This window comes from Oncorhynchus masou, chromosome 16 (assembly GCF_036934945.1).
Source record: "Oncorhynchus masou masou isolate Uvic2021 chromosome 16, UVic_Omas_1.1, whole genome shotgun sequence".
In the NCBI taxonomy this organism is placed as follows: Eukaryota; Metazoa; Chordata; class Actinopteri; order Salmoniformes; family Salmonidae; genus Oncorhynchus; species Oncorhynchus masou.
In genome coordinates, this window is record NC_088227.1 from 21412575 (window position 1) to 21428394 (window position 15820).

The 15820-nt window shown below is 43.4% G+C and overlaps 1 protein-coding gene across 4 annotated transcripts in view; it reads left to right on the forward strand.

Moving 5' to 3' along the window:
• Positions 1-4616, forward strand: part of LOC135557650 (tumor necrosis factor receptor superfamily member 21-like) — a 39457-nt gene extending 34841 nt beyond the window's left edge. For 3 of the 4 annotated variants that reach the window (XM_064991131.1, XM_064991130.1, XM_064991129.1), the window contains 2 exons: positions 403-613; positions 844-4616. In XM_064991131.1, the coding sequence (XP_064847203.1) occupies positions 403-613; positions 844-1073 (441 nt within the window). In that variant the 3' untranslated portion in view covers positions 1074-4616. Of the gene's footprint in view, positions 1-402; positions 614-843 lie in introns of those variants that run through there. The other variant, XM_064991132.1, reaches the window with a different exon arrangement.
• Positions 4617-15820: the final 11204 nt, after the last annotated feature.

Genomic DNA, 15820 nt, shown 5'->3' on the forward strand with positions numbered 1-15820 from the left:
CAATTGCAGTCAGGATCAAAGTCACCATTGAGTGGTGTTCCCACTATCAAACAGTCGTGAATCACTTTTGAGTCATCACAGATACCATACTTTAAATCCTCAGAGTGGCAAGCAAGACACAAGTGCCTTCAGAGGTGTACGGATAACTAGGAGTATGAAACTGGGGTATTATGTGCAGTGGTCTGTCCGGACAACAGTGTGACTCAGAACACTGCTTTCTCAGCCATTGGTTTCCAACACCGACACTGATCCTTTCCTCCTCTCTCCCTCTCAATTCAAGTCAAGGGGCTTTATTGGCATGGGAAACATATGTTAACATTGCCAAAGCAAGTGAAGTAGATAATATACCTTTCTCTCTCTCCATATCCCTCTCTTTCTCTCCTCCCCTCTCCCTCTCTGCAGTTTAATCTGAACCAGCTGATGACTGTGAATGTAACCCCAAGCCACAGTCCTGTCCACAAGTCGTTGGAGTCTCCTGGGGTGGTGGTGGAGCAGTCTCCTGTGGACCGGACCAAGGGCTTCTTCCCCGACGAATCAGAGCCTCTGCTCCGCTGTGACTCCACCTCCAGCAAAGACTCCGCCCTCAGCAGGAACGGCTCATTCATCACCAAAGGTAACCACATATTATGACACAGTTCTGTTTCAGTAATTATGCTAAGCAACTGGCTCCTACAGAGGTGACATATTTGTATTTACTGCCCCCTTCTGGTTATAAAGTGCACCTGATCATTCATGATTTCCTATTTTATGGACAACAACAAGCTGTAGCTAACATCCACAGGATGTTGCAGTCTATCCTCCTCCTCATTCTGACATGTTCTTCCTCTCCTCTGTGACTTCCAGAGAAGAAAGACACGGTGCTACGTCAGGTCCGGCTGGATCGGTGTGACCTGCAGCCCATCTTCGACGACATGCTGCACATCCTAAACCTTGACGAGCTGCATGTCATCGAGGCCATCCCCATGGCAGAGGACAAACTGGACCGCCTCTTCGAGATTGCCGGGGTCAAGAGCCAGGAGGCCAGTCAGACCCTGCTGGACTCGGTCTACAGCCACCTGCCTGACCTCCTATAGGCACACTGCTGTGGTGCTACAGACCTATACTGTGGTCAGGGGACGCCCCACTTCCTTCTGCTGCAAACCCCTCCTTTTCGGTGTGGCTACTTGGTTGTGCCCCCCCCCCCCCCCCCCAAAATACTCTGAGGTAAGCTAGTGAGATGCTGCTTGATTCTGGATAGTCGTCTACACGCCTTCATGACTGCCAATCGGCTATCCTCCATTCCTAGCAGCCTGACTTAATCCCCTACTAATACCAGGGTCAGGGAGCCTCCCTTTTTTCCATCTTTATTTAACCAGGTAGACTAGTTGAGAACAAGTTCTCATTTACAACTGCGACCTGGCAGTTGTAAATTCTCTCTCTTCTCTCTCTATGATCCTGCACACTCTCACCCCCAGGCCAGACCAGACAGCCACATGCCTGACCTCTTGAAGTCTCCTTCCATCACTCCCCCCCCCAACACACACACACACACACACACAGCCCCCCATGGTGAGCCTGCCTGCCTGCCTGGAGGAAGGGCAGGACAGAGTGGCCAGCCTGAAGTTCTGGGCAGACATAGCACCACCATCACCACTATGCTTATTAAACCATAGCTATTGCCCTTGTGTCAATGTAGCATTAAACAAGTGTTCTCTTTACATTTTTGAAATTATAAACCCATATTCATGCAAGCAAACTTCAACAACACACTCTCATGCACAATGTCTATAAATGTCAAACATCCCACATGAAGAAATACTATAGTCTGCACTATGGTAGGACTACTACAGTATTCACTGTAGTGTTTTTGCTAACTTTACTGTAGTATTTACTATAGTATACTGTAGTATTTACAGTTTACTATAGTATAAATACTGTAGTAAAAACAAGCAGTAGTGTATACTATATTAATTAAGGTAATGTTTTTGCAGACTGTAGTATACTGTAGTATTTACTGTAGTGTTTTTGTTTTATTATCTTTGACATAGAAGTGGGGGACATTCTCCTTGAAGAAACCTACTGGAGAAATACTCAGAGTACATTTTCCATAACCTGTAGGTAGTGCTGGGTTCTGACACGGAGAGTTCAGAGCTTCTACTCTTTTCTATAACCATAGGGAACACAATATATGGTCTAAACTTGGCATGTAGGTTTCAAACTTACGGGTGGCCCAAATTGGGACTTGGGGGAGGGGAATGGGCAGGGTACAGTATGTACAAATTATATACTGTAGTATTTACTATAGTTTAAAAAAATGTTTTTGTGGACTGTAGTATTTTTGCAGACTTTTTTGTACTATTTACTAGTGTTTTTTTGTGGATAATACTGTAGTATTTACTATAGTATTCTACAGTACTACAAAATTCTATACTAAGTCCTACACATGATCGAGGGATACTACAGAGTATACTGTTGTATAGTATACTACAGTTTACTACATACTTCTATATACTGTAGTATTCTAGAATAAACTGTAGTATTTTTTTATGAGGGACACCACGACACACACTCATGATGCACAATGTCTTACACTAATAGTATGTAATATGATTGATGCACTAATTCTTGTTCTTAATCATAACATAACCATTTCATCTGTATGCATTCTGCCATATGTGCTTCAATGTCTCTTTGAAATGCTGTTTACTTACATGTCACACTTATATTTTTTTTCAACATTTAGTTTGAGTATTATCATTTGTAGTTTTTTAGCTTTTTGATTTCTTAGCAACTATTATTTGTCTTGATTTCAATGGCATTCTAATATGTCCCAGCTTGGTGTAATGAGACCATCTTACTGGATGTAAGATATGCATAGTTGCTCCATATTCTACTTGAATCTGACAGTCATCTTCTGGATTGTGGTACTTGATTAAAAAATAACAATGTACAACTATAGTTCCTTTTAAATTCAACATCTTTAAAAAAAATTAAAAAAGCACCAAAAACATGTTGCTGTGAAGTGCCAGTATTCAACTCGCAGATGTTAGGAAAGGAACACAGACGGACTTTTTGCCAAGCCAATCGTATCAAGCTATTCTGGTGCTAGACTTGAATAGTTGGGCATAATACCAGGATGATATGGGCGGCTTTCAGGACAATCGCTACTAAAGTATTCTGGGGTAAAATAGATGCAGCTGCTCTGGACATTGTTGGACAGAATTGAAGTGTTGTTCGAGCTGTCCACATCGCTGTTGGGTCTAATGTAGGTGTGTGAAGGTAAGCATGTAGAACGAGTCTGAAACATTGAAGTTGAGCTATACTGTACATGTACTCTGGTGGCTGTTTTTAAACATAACACGTGTAACCAGTACATTTACTATTATGTAAAAATCTTAAATCAACCAATTAAAGTTCAAACGTTTGTCATAATGTGGAGTGTGTGTCATACTTACTGTATCTCTCTTTCAGCAAGAATTTGTTACAGTAAACATGTTTCCATGTAACCTTTTTATGGTAGTTATAACGACACAAGGCGACTCAGATGCAGATGGTTTGAGTTGATCTTTATTATAGTCCAAGGGGTAGGCAAAAGACAGGTCGGGGACAGGCAAGAGTTCATAGCCAGGGCAGATTCCATAACGGTACAGGGCGGCAGGCAGGCTCGAGGGCAGGGGCAGGCAGAATGGTCAGGCAGGCGGTCTCAGAGTCAGGACAGGCAAGTGTCAGAACCAGGAGGACGAGAAAAAGAGAGACGGGAAAAAACAGGACCTAAGAGAAAAACGCTGGTTGACTTGGCAACAAGACGAACTGGCACAGACAGACAGAAAACACAGGTATAAATACACTGGGGATAATGAGGAAGATGGAGGGGGTGGAGACAAGCACAAGAACAGGTGTGACACGAGTAAAGTACATGTCAGATAAAAATGTAATGACAAGCCTGATGAAAACAGGAGATTTGTTGGTAAACTTTCCAAATGTCAACAAAATATGGGATATTTTTGTGTCAGTAAAATGTATTATTTGAGAAATTGTGGTGTAAATGCTTTTGTGTGCAAATATTGATCAAATATCCATTATATCGAAGCAAACTTGGAGTCACGCATTGATACAGTATGTTGTGAGGTCCTCCCACTAAGTCTTGGAAAACATGCAGTTTATTAGGCTACAGATTAAATAAGTTATGATGAACTTTACAGTGTGGTGAAAGTGCAAGGTGATGAGCTTGATGCTCCTTTCCAATAAATATCTGTCACGCCCTGACCTTAGTATTCTTTGTTTTCTTTATTATTTTGGTTAGATCAGGGTGTGACATGGGTGATACAGTATGTGTGTTTTTTGTCTCACCAGGGTGTTTGTACTGTCTAGGGTTTTTTGTAGATTTATGGGGTTGTTTCCATCTTGGTGTTTATGTAGGTCTATGGTTGCCTAGATCGGTTCTCAATTAGAGGCAGGTGTTTATCATTGTCTCTGACTGGGAACCATATTTAGGCAGCCATATTCTTTGGGTATTTTGTGTGTGATTGTTTCCTGTGTCAGTGTTTGTGCCACACGGGACTGTTTCATTTCCATTTCACTTTGTTATTTTGTATTTGTGTCATGTTCAGTCTTTTCTATTAAAACATGGACACTTACCACGCTGCGTTTTGGTCCCATCCTTGCTACACCTCTTCAGACGAAGAGGAGGAAATCCGTTATAGAATCACCCACCAACAGAGGACCAAGCGGCGTGGTAACAGGCAGCAGCATCAGCATCGAACACAAGACTCGTGGACTTGGGAGGAAATTCTAGACGGGAGAGGACCTGTGCCCAGGGGAATATCGCCGCCCTGAAGCAGAGCTGGAGGCAGCGAAGGCAGAGAGGCGCTGGTATGAGGAGGCATATTATTTTGGTTAGGTCAGGGTGTGACACGGGTGAAATGTGTGTTTTTGTCTCATCTAGGGTGTTTGTACTGTCTAGGGTTTTTTGTAGATTTTTGTTGTCTTTTGTTTGAATTGTTTGCGTGTCCGCTGTGCGGGGGAAATGATAATACAAGCGGAACTACGTAGCTAATACTGTTGTAACGGGGATCCTTATTGTAGCAACACACTGTTGGAGGGAAGGCAATCCTGCGCTGCTAGTTAGCTAAGTTTTCATGTCATCGGGTGTAGTTCATAAAGGTTGAAGAGTGTATGTTAGGATGAAGTGTGGATTCATGCCAGGAATAATACGTCTGAAGTTTGATTTCCTCCCTTCTGTATAAGCAGCCAATGAGGTATTTTTTCCTTTATTCATGTATTTAATCTGAACCCGTTATAACGCCGGTTAAACTGTTATGCATGTAACCACTTCAGAGTTATACCAAGCTAATAAGTCACTCATAAGATAAGGTTGTAAGAGTGTGCTTAACTGTATTTTTAATTTACTTTATAGTTCTCACGGAAGGTGATAATTCTGACTAAAACTACAGAATAAAGCCGCCAGTTAAAATCAAGGAACGGTTGTGCTCGTGGTTACTGAAGGGAGCTACAGTGAGAACTCATTGGCTGCTTATACAGAAGGGAGGAAATCAAACTTCACACGTATTATTCCTGGCATGAATTCACACTTCATCCTAACATACACTCTTCAACCTTTATGAACTACACCCGATGACATGAAAACTTAGCTAACTAGCAGCGCAGGATTGCCTTCCCTCCAACAGTGTGTTGCTACAATAAGGATCCCCGTTACAACAGTATTAGCTACGTAGTTCCGCTTGTATTGTCATTTCCCCCGCACAGTGGACACGTAAACAATTCAAACAAAAGACAACGACATAACCTGTAAGTCCAACTGTCAGTTACAACCTGTATTTGGGGAGTTTCTCCCATTATTCTCTGCAAATCCCCTCATGCTCTGTCAGGTTGGATGGGGAGCGTCGCTATACAGCTATCGGGTTCAAGTCTGGGCTCTCTCACAGCATGATAGTACCACCACCATGCTTGCTTCACTGTAGGGATGGTGCCTGGTTTCCTCCAGACATGATGCTTGGCATTCAGGCCAAAGAGTTCAATCTTGGTTTCATCAGACCAGAGAATCTTGTTTCCAGACCCATATCAAACATCTCCAATCCAAAGTTAAATCTAGAATTGGCTTCCTATTTCGCAACAAAGCATCCTTCACTCATGCTGCCAAACATACCCTTGTAAACTGACCATCTCACCAATCCTCGACTTTGGCGATGTCATTTACAAAATAGCCTCCAATACCCTACTCAACAAATTGGATGCAGTCTGTCACAGTGCAATCTGTTTTGTCACCAAACCCCATATACTACCCACCATTGCGACCTGTACGCTCTCGTTGGCTGGCCCTCGCTTCATACTCATTGCCAAACCCACTGGCTCCATGTCATCTACAAGACCCTGCTAGGTAAAGTCCCCACTTAACTAAGCTCGCTGGTCACCATAGCATCTCCCACCTGTAGCACACGCTCCAGCAGGTATATCTCTCTAGTCACCTCCAAAACCAATTATTTCTTTGGCCGCCTCTCCTTCCAGTTCTCTGCTGCCAATGACTGGAACGAACTACAAAAATCTCTGAAACTGGAAACACTTATCTCCCTCACTAGCTTTAAGCACCAACTGTCAGAGCAGCTCAGATTACTGCACTTGTACATAGACCACCTATAATTTAGCCCAAACAACTACCTCTTTCCCTACTGTATTTAATTTATTTATTTATTTTGCTCCTTTGCACCCCATTATTTTGTAATCTGCACATTCTACCATTGCAAATCTACCATTCCAGTGTTTTACTTGCTATATTGTATTTACTTTGCCACCATGGCCTTTTTTTGCCTTTACGTCCCTTATCTCACCTCATTTGCTCACATCGTATATAGACTTGTTTATACTGTATTATTGACTGTATGTTTGTTTTACTCCATGTGTAATTCTGTGTCGTTGTATGTGTTGAATTGCTTTGCTTTATCTTGGCCAGGTCGCAATTGTAAATGAGAACTTGTTCTCAACTTGCCTACCTGGTTAAATAAAGGTGAAATAAATAAAAATAAAATAAATGGTCTGAGAGTCCTTTAGGTGCCTTTTGGAAAACTCCAAGCGGAGTATCGGGTGCTTTTTACTGAGGAGTGGCTTCCGTCTGGCCCCTCTACCATAAAGGCCTGATTAGTGGAGTCCTGCAGAGATGGTTGTCCTTCTGGAAGGTACTCCCATCTCCACAGAGGAACTCTGGAGCTCTGTAAAAGTGACCAATGGTTTCTTGGTCACCTCCCTAACAAAGGCCCTTCTCCCCCGATTGCTCAGTTTGGCCAGGCGGCCAGCTCTAAGAAGAGTCTTTGTGGTTCAAAACTTCTTCCATTTAAGAATGATGGAGGCCACTGTGTTCTTGGGGACCTTCAATGCTGCAGACATTTTTTGGTACCCTTCCCCAGATCTGTGCCTTGACACAATCCTGTCTCTGAGCTCTGTGGACAATTCCTTCTAGCTCATTACTTGGTTTTTGCTCTGAAATGCACTGTCAATTGTGGGACCTGATATAGACAGATCCTTATATAGACAGGTGTGTGCCAATCCAAATGATGTCCAATCAATTAAATTGTAGGACCAAGTTGTAGAACCAAGTTCTAGAAACATCTTCAAGGATGATAAATGGAAACAGGATGCACCTGAGCTCAATTTCAAGTCTCATAACAAAGGGTCTGAATGCTTATGTAAATAAGGTATTTCTGTTTTAAAAAATTTGCAAGCATTTCTAAATACCTGTTTTTGCTTTGTCATTATGGGGTATTGTATGTGGATTGATGAGGGAAAAAATAATAAAATACATTTTAGAGTAAGGCTGTAACGTAACAAAAATGTGGAAAAAGGGAAGGGGTCTGAATACTTTCCTAATGCACGGTATCTATACCGATTACAAATATGAACACAAATTGCAACAATTTCAAAGATGTTACTGAGTTACAGTTACATATGAGGAAATCAATCGATTGACATAAATTCATTAGGCCCTAATCTATGGATTTCGCAAGATTGGGAATATAAACTCAAGAAACGTCCTCTCACTGTCAACTGCGTTTATTTTCTGCAAACTTAACTTCATGCGACGAGCAATCCCGGATCCGGGATCCTATTTATAGCCTCAAGCTCATTAGCATAACGCAACGTTAACTATTCATGAAAATCGCAAATGAAATGAAATAAATATATTTGCTCTCAAGATTAGACTTTTGTTAACAACACTGTTATCTCAGATTTTCAAAATATGCTTTTCAACCATAGCTAAACAAGCATTTGTGTAAGAGTATTGATAGCTAGCATAGCTATAAGCCTAGAATTCAGCCAGCAACATTTTCACAAAAAGAAGAAAAGCATTCAAATAAAATCATTTACTTTTGAAGAACTTCAGATGTTTTCAATGAGGAGACTCTCAGTTAGATAGCAAATGTTCAGTTTAAAAAAATATATTATTTGTGTAGGACAAATCGCTCCGTTTTGTTCACGTTTGGCTACGAAAAAAACCTGTATCCAGTTATAGCCTCAAGCTCATTAGCATAACGTAACGTTAACTATTCATGAAAATCGCAAATGAAATGAAATAAATATGCTAGCTCTCAAGCTTAGCCTTTTCTTAACAACACTGTCATCTCAGATTTTCAAAATATGCTTTTCAACCATGCAAAACAAGCATTTGTGTAAGAGTATTGATAGCTAGCGTAGCATTTAGTGTAGCATTTAGCGGGCAACATTTTCACAAAAAACAGAAAAGCATTCAAATAAAATAATTTACCTTTGAAGAACTTCGGATGTTTTCAATGAGGAGAATCTCATTTAGATAGCAAATGTTCAGTTTTTCCTGAAAGATTCTTTGTGTAGGAGAAATCGCTCCGTTTTGTACATCACTTTTGGCTACCAAAAAAATAATAATAATTCAGTCACCAAAACGCCAAACTTTTTTCCAAATTAACTCCATAATATCGACTGAAACATGGCAAACGTTGTTTAGAATCAATCCTCAAGGTGTTTTTCACATATCACTCCATTGATATATCATTCGTGGAAGTCTGCTTTCTTCTCTGAATTAAATGGAAAAATACTTGCAGCTGAGGTTTACGCACCAATTTCGACGCAGGACACCGGGCGGACACCTGGTAAATGTGGTCTCTTATGGTCAATCTTCCAATGATATGCCTACAAATACGTCACAATGCTGCAGACACCTTGGGGAAACGGCAGAAATTGTGATCTCATTCCTGGCGCATTCACAGCCATATAAGGAGACATTGGAAAACAGCGCATCAAATTTTTTTGATCATTTCCTGTTTGAAGTTTCATCTTGGTTTCACCTGTAGCATCAGTTCTGTGGCACTCACAGATAATATCAGAGTGTTTTCTTTCCAAAGCTGTCAATTATATGCATAGTCGAGCATCTTTTCGTGACAAAATATCTTGTTTAAAACGGGAACGTGTTTTTATCCAAAAATGAAATACTGCCCCTAGAGTTCAAAGAGGTTAACATGTGTAAATATTTGTATGAACATAACAAGATTCAACAACTGAGACATAAACTGAACAAGTTCCACAGACATGTGACTAACAGAAATGGAATAATGTGTCCCTGAACAAAGGGGGTGTCAAAATCAAAGTAACAGTCAGTATCTGATGAGGCCACCAGCTGCATTAAGTACTGCCGTGCATCTCCTCCTCATAGACTGCACCATATTTGCCAGTTCTTGCTGTGAGATGTTACCCCACTCTTCCACCAGGCACCTGCAAGTTCCCGGACATTTCTGGGGGGAATGGCCCTAGCCGCCACCCTTCTTACCAGAAAGGTGTTTGTTTCTGTCGGCGCGATGCGTGGAGAAACCCACTGGCTGCACCGCCACCGAGAGCGTCTCTCCAGTGAGCCACGTTTCTGTGAAGCAAAGAACGTTACAGTCTCCGATGTCCCTCTGGAATGCTACCCTTGTTCGGATTTCACCATGTCCGGTGAGGACCTGCCTTTCAACAGGCCTACAGGCCCTCAGGAAAGCCTCTCTCAGCCTATTGCGGACAGTCTGAGCACTGGTGGAGGGATTGTGCATTCCTGGTGTAACTCGGGCAGTTGTTGTTGCCATCCTGTATCTGTCCCACAGGTGAGATGTTCAGATGTACCGATCCTGTGCAGGTGTTGTTACACGTGGTCTGCCACTGCGAGGACGATCAGCTGTCCGTCCTGTCTCCCTGTAGCTTTGTCTTAGGCGTCTCACAGTACAGACATTGCAATTTATTGCCCTGGCCACATCTGCAGTCCTCGTGCCTCCTTGCAGCATGCCTAAGGCATGCTGACACAGATGAGCAGGGACACTGGGTATCTTTCTTTTGGTGTTTTTCAGAGTCAATAGAAAGGCCTCTTTAGTGTCCTAAGTTTTCATAACTGTGACCTTAATTGCCTACCGTATGTAAGCTGTTAGTGTCTTAACGACCGTTCCACAGGTGCATGTTCATTATTTGTTTATGGTTCATTGAACAAGAAAGGGAAACAGAGTTTAAACCCTTTACAATGAATATCTGTGAAGTTATTTGGATTTTTACGAATTATATTTGAAAGACATGGTCCTTAAAAGGGTCCGTTTCTTTTTTTGCTGAGTTTAGATATGCATCTGTTGGTCACAGATAGCTTTAAAAATGGGCCTCAGGATCTTGTCTCATTATTTCTGTGCATTCAAATTGCCATCAATAAAATGCAATTCTGTTCGTTGTCCGTAGCTTATGCCTGTCCATCTGCCGAAGTTGTTGCCTCTCGTTGTTCGGGCGGTGCTCGGCGTTCGACGTCACCGGTCTTCTAGCCATCATTGATCCATTTTTCATTTTCCTTTGGTTTTGTCTTGTCTTCCCACACACCTGTTTTCAATCCCATTCATTACCTGTTGTGTATTTAACCCTCTGTTTCCCCTCATGTTTTTGTGAGAGATTGTTTATTGTTATTGTTTTTGTATAGGTGCGCGTCAGGTCTTTGTACCCATATTTATTTTATTGTTCATTTGTCTATTTAGTGTTATGGAGCATGTTACTTGGACTTTATTAAAAGACCGTTTGACTCTCCTGCGCCTGACTTCCCTGCAACCTATACACATATTGCCTGACAATAACATAAGCCCACCTTCACCATGAGTGCTTGACATCAGCAAACCGCTCGTCCACACAACGCCATACAGAGCCTTGCAAAAGTATTCATCCCACTTAGCGTTTTTCCTATTTTGTTGCATTACAACCTGTAATTTGAATAGATTTTTATTTGGATTTCATGTAATGGGAATACACAAAATAGTCTAAATTGGTGAAGTGAAATGAAAAAAATAAATCGAAAAAATATAAAATAGAAAAGTGGTGACTGTATTCACCCCCTTTGCTATGAAGCCCCTAAATAAAATCTGGTGCGACCAATTACCTTCAGAAGCCACATAATTAGTTACAGCTGAAGTCAGAAGTTTACATACACTTAGGTTGGAGTAATTAAAACTTGTTTTTCAACCACTCCACAAATTTTTTGTTAACAATGTAACGATTGTCTTCCTCTTCTTCTGATGAAAACAGGCTGCCTAAGTATGGTTCTCAATCAGAGACAATGATTGACAGCTGCCTCTGATTGGGAACATTACCAGGCCAAAACCAGAAATACAAAACCTAGAATGCCCTGACCAAACTAAAATAGAGACATAAAAAAAGGAACTAAGGTCAGGACGTGACAAATAAACTATAGTTTTGGCAAGTCGGTTAGGACATCTACTTTGTGCATGACACAATTAATTTTTCCAACAATTGTTTACAGACAGATTATTTAACTTACTGTAGGACAATTCCAGTGTGTCAGAAGTTTAAACTAAGTTGACTGTGCCTTCATACAGCTTGGAAAATTCCATAAAATGATGGCATGGCTTTAGAAGTTTCTGATAGGGTAATTGACATAATTTCAGTCAATTGGAGGTGTACCTGTGGATGTATTTCAAGGCCTACCTTCAAATTCAAAGTACCTATTTGCTTGACATCATGAGAAAATCAAAAGATATCAGCCAAGACCTAAGAATTGTTTTTGTAGACCTCCACAGGTCTGGTTCATCCTTGGGAGCAATTTCCAAACGCCTGAAGGTACCACGTTCATCTGTACAAACAATAGTACGCAAGTATAAACACCATGGGACCACTCGGCCATCATGCCGCTCAGGAAGGAGACGCTTTTTGTCACCTGGAGATGAACGTACTTTGGTGCGAAAAGTGCAAATCAATCTCAGAACAACAGCAAAGGACCTTGTGAAGATGCTGGAGGAAACAGGTACAAAAGTATCTATATCCACAGTAAAACGAGTCCTATATCAAAGTCAAGGTATAGGAGTGGCCATCACAAAGCCTTGACCTCAATCCTATAGAAAATATTTGGGCCGAACTGAAAAAGCGTGTGCGAGCAAGGAGGCCTACAAACCTGACTCAGTTACACAAGCTCTGTCAGGAGGAAAGGGCCAAAATTCACCTAACTTATTGTGGGAAGTTTGTGGAAGGCTACCCGAAACATTTGACCCAAGTCTTGATACTCCCCATCCCGGATCCGGGATCGTGAATAAAGCCTCAGGCTCATTAGCATAACGCAACGTTAACGATTTCTGAAAATCGCAAATAAATTGAAAATAATGCGCCTGCTCTCAAGCTTAGCCTTTTCTTAACAACACTGTCATCTCAGATTTTCAAAATATGCCCTTGAACCATAGCAATTCACTAATTTGTGTAAGAGTATGCTAAGCTAGCTTAGCATTTTGAGTAGCATTTAGCACGCAACATTTTCACAAAAACCAGATAACCAAATAAATAAAATCATTTACCTTTGAAGAGCTTCGGATGTTTTCAATGAGGAGACTCTCAGTTACATAGCAAATGTTCAGTTTTTCCTGAAAGAGTCTTTGTGTAGGAGAAATCGCTCCGTTTTGTACATCACATTTGGCTACCGAAACGAACCGAAAATTCAGTCACCAACAACGTCAAACTTTTCCGAATTAACTCCATAATATCGACCGAAACATGGCAAACGTTGTTTCGTATCAATCCTCAAGGTGTTTTTTCACATATCTCTTCATTGATATATCGTTCGTGGAAGCCTGCTTTCTTCTCTGAATTCCATGGAAAAATACTTGCAGCTGAGGTGTGCGCACCAATTTCGGCGCAGGACACCGGGCGGACACCTGGTAAATGTGGTCTCTTATGGCCAATCTTCCAATGATATGCCTACAAATACGTCACAATGCTGCAGACACCTTGGGGAAACAACAGAAAGGGCAGGCTCATTCCTCTCGCATTCACAGCCATATAAGGAGACAATGGAAAACGGAGCCTCAAAAATCCTGCTGATTTCCTGGATGCCGTTTCATCTTGGTTTTGCCTGTAGCTCACGTTCTAGGGCACGCACAGAGAATATCTTTGCAGTTCTGGAAACGTCAGAGTGTTTTCTTTCCAAAGCTATCAGTTATATGCATAGTCGAGCATCTTTTTGTGACAAAATATCTTGTTTAAAACGGGAACGTTTTTCATCCAAAAATGAAATAGCGCCCCCAGAGTTTCAAGAGGTTAAGATGCAATTTAAAGGCAATGCTACCAAATACTAATTGAGTGTATGTAAACTCTTTGGCGTTCCTAGTGGAGGTGGACGAGTCCGTGGCTGGGATAGGAGCCGTGCTCTCTCAGCGCTCGGGCATGCCACCAAAGCTCCGCCCCTGTGCTTTCTTTTCGAAGAAGCTCAGCCCGGCGGAGCGAAACTATGATGTGGGGGACCGGGAGCTGTTGGCTGTTGTCAAGGCTCTGAAGGCGTGGAGACATTGGCTTGAGGGGGCTAAAACACCCTTTTCTTATCTGGACTGATCACCGCAATCTGGAGTACATCCGGGCGGCGGGGAGACTGAACCCTCGCCAGATAAGGGGGGCTATGTTCTTTACCCGTTTTGTTTTCACCCTGTCCTACAAACCAGGTTCCCAGAACGCTAAGGCAGACGCACTGTCCCGGATTTATGACACAGATGAGCGGTCCATGGATCACACTCCCATACTTCCAGCTTCTTGCCTGGTGGCACCGGTGGTGTGGGAGCTGGACGCGGACATCGAGCGGTGTTACGCACAGAGCCAACTCCCCCCCTGTGTTCAGCTGGGCTCTTGTACGTTCCGTCTGCTGTCCGCGACCGTTTGATCTTTTGGGCCCATTCGTCACCCACCTCTGGTCATTCTGGCATCGGTCGGATGGTGCATTGCCTTAGTGGGAAATACTGGTGGCCCACCTTGACCAAGGATGTGAGGTTTTCAGTTTCCTCCTGCTCGGTGTGCACCCAGTGCAAGGCTCCCAGGCACCTGCCCAGAGGGAAGTTACAATCCCTACCCGTTCCACAACGGCCGTAGTCGCACCTGTCGGTGGACTTCCTGACGGATCTTCCTCGCTCACAGGGCAACACCATGATCCAGGTTATTGTGGATCGGTTTTCTAAGGCCTGCTGTCTCCTCCCTTTGCCCGGTCTCCCTACGGCCCTACAGACTGCGAAGGCCCTATTCACTCACGTCTTCTGGCACTACGGGGTCCCTGAGGACATAGTTTCTGATCGGGTTCCCCAGTTCACTTCCAGGGTCTGGAGAGCATTCATAGAACGTCTGGGGTTTTCAGTCAGCCTCACCTCAGGTTTTTACCCCAAGAGTAACGGGCAGGTGGAGAGAGTGAACCAGGATGTGGGTAGGTTTCTGTGGTCATATTGCCAGGACCGGCCGGGGGAGTGGGCGGTGTTCATCCCCTGGGCAGAGATGGCCCAAAACTCACTCCGCCACTCCTCCACTAACCCCTCTCCTTTCCAGTGCGTACTGGGTTATCAGCCGGATCTGGCACCGTGGCATCAGAGCCAGATCGATGCCCCTGGGTGGACGAATGGTTCAAGCGCTTGGAGGAGACCTGGGATGCCACGAAGAGACCTCGACCCGAAACCTGCCCCTCCGCCTGCCCTACCGGAACCTGGGTCAAAAGGTTCTGAGGAGACTGAAAGAGGTATGCTACAGGTTACAGCTTCCCCCAGATTATCGTATTAATCCCTCGTTCCATGTATCTCTCCTTAGGCCAGTGGTGGCTGGTCCACTCCAGGAAGCCGAGGTGCGGGAGGTTCCTCCGCCCCCTCTGGACATCGAGGGGGCCCGGCGTATGCTGTTCGAGCCATCCTGGACTCGAGGCATCGGGCGAGGGGCCTTCAGTACCTCGTGGATTGGGAGGGGTACGGTCCGGAGGAGAGATGCTGGGTGCTGGTGGAGGACGTCTTGGACCCTTCGTTGCTGCGCGATTTCCACCGTCTCCATCCAGATCGTCCTGCGCCTCGTCCTCCGGGTCGTCCCCGAGGTCGGTTTCGGCACACTGCTGGAGCCACGCGTCAAGGGGTGGGGGTACTGTCGCAACTTCCACCGAAGTTGGTCCCTCTCCTTGTTCGGGCGGCGTTCGGTGGTCGACGTCACCAGCTTTCTATCCACCGCCGATCCACTTTTCATTTTCCATTTGTTCTGTCTTTATCTTATCATACCTGGCTTCACTCAACCAATTACTTGTTTATTATTTAACCCTCTGTTCCCCATGTTGTGTTCGTGAGGGATTGCTTTTGTAATTCGGTCCGTGTTTGTGGGCTATCATTGTTGCTTTGTAATTTTGTAATTTTTGAGTAAAGTACTTTACACATATCTGCTGTCCTGCGCCTGACTCCCTACAGCAGCTACACATAGGACTGCTACAATAAGTTCATTAGATTTACCAGCCTCTGAAATTGCAGCCCAAATAAATGCTTCACAGAGTTCAAGTAACAGACACACCTCAACATCAACT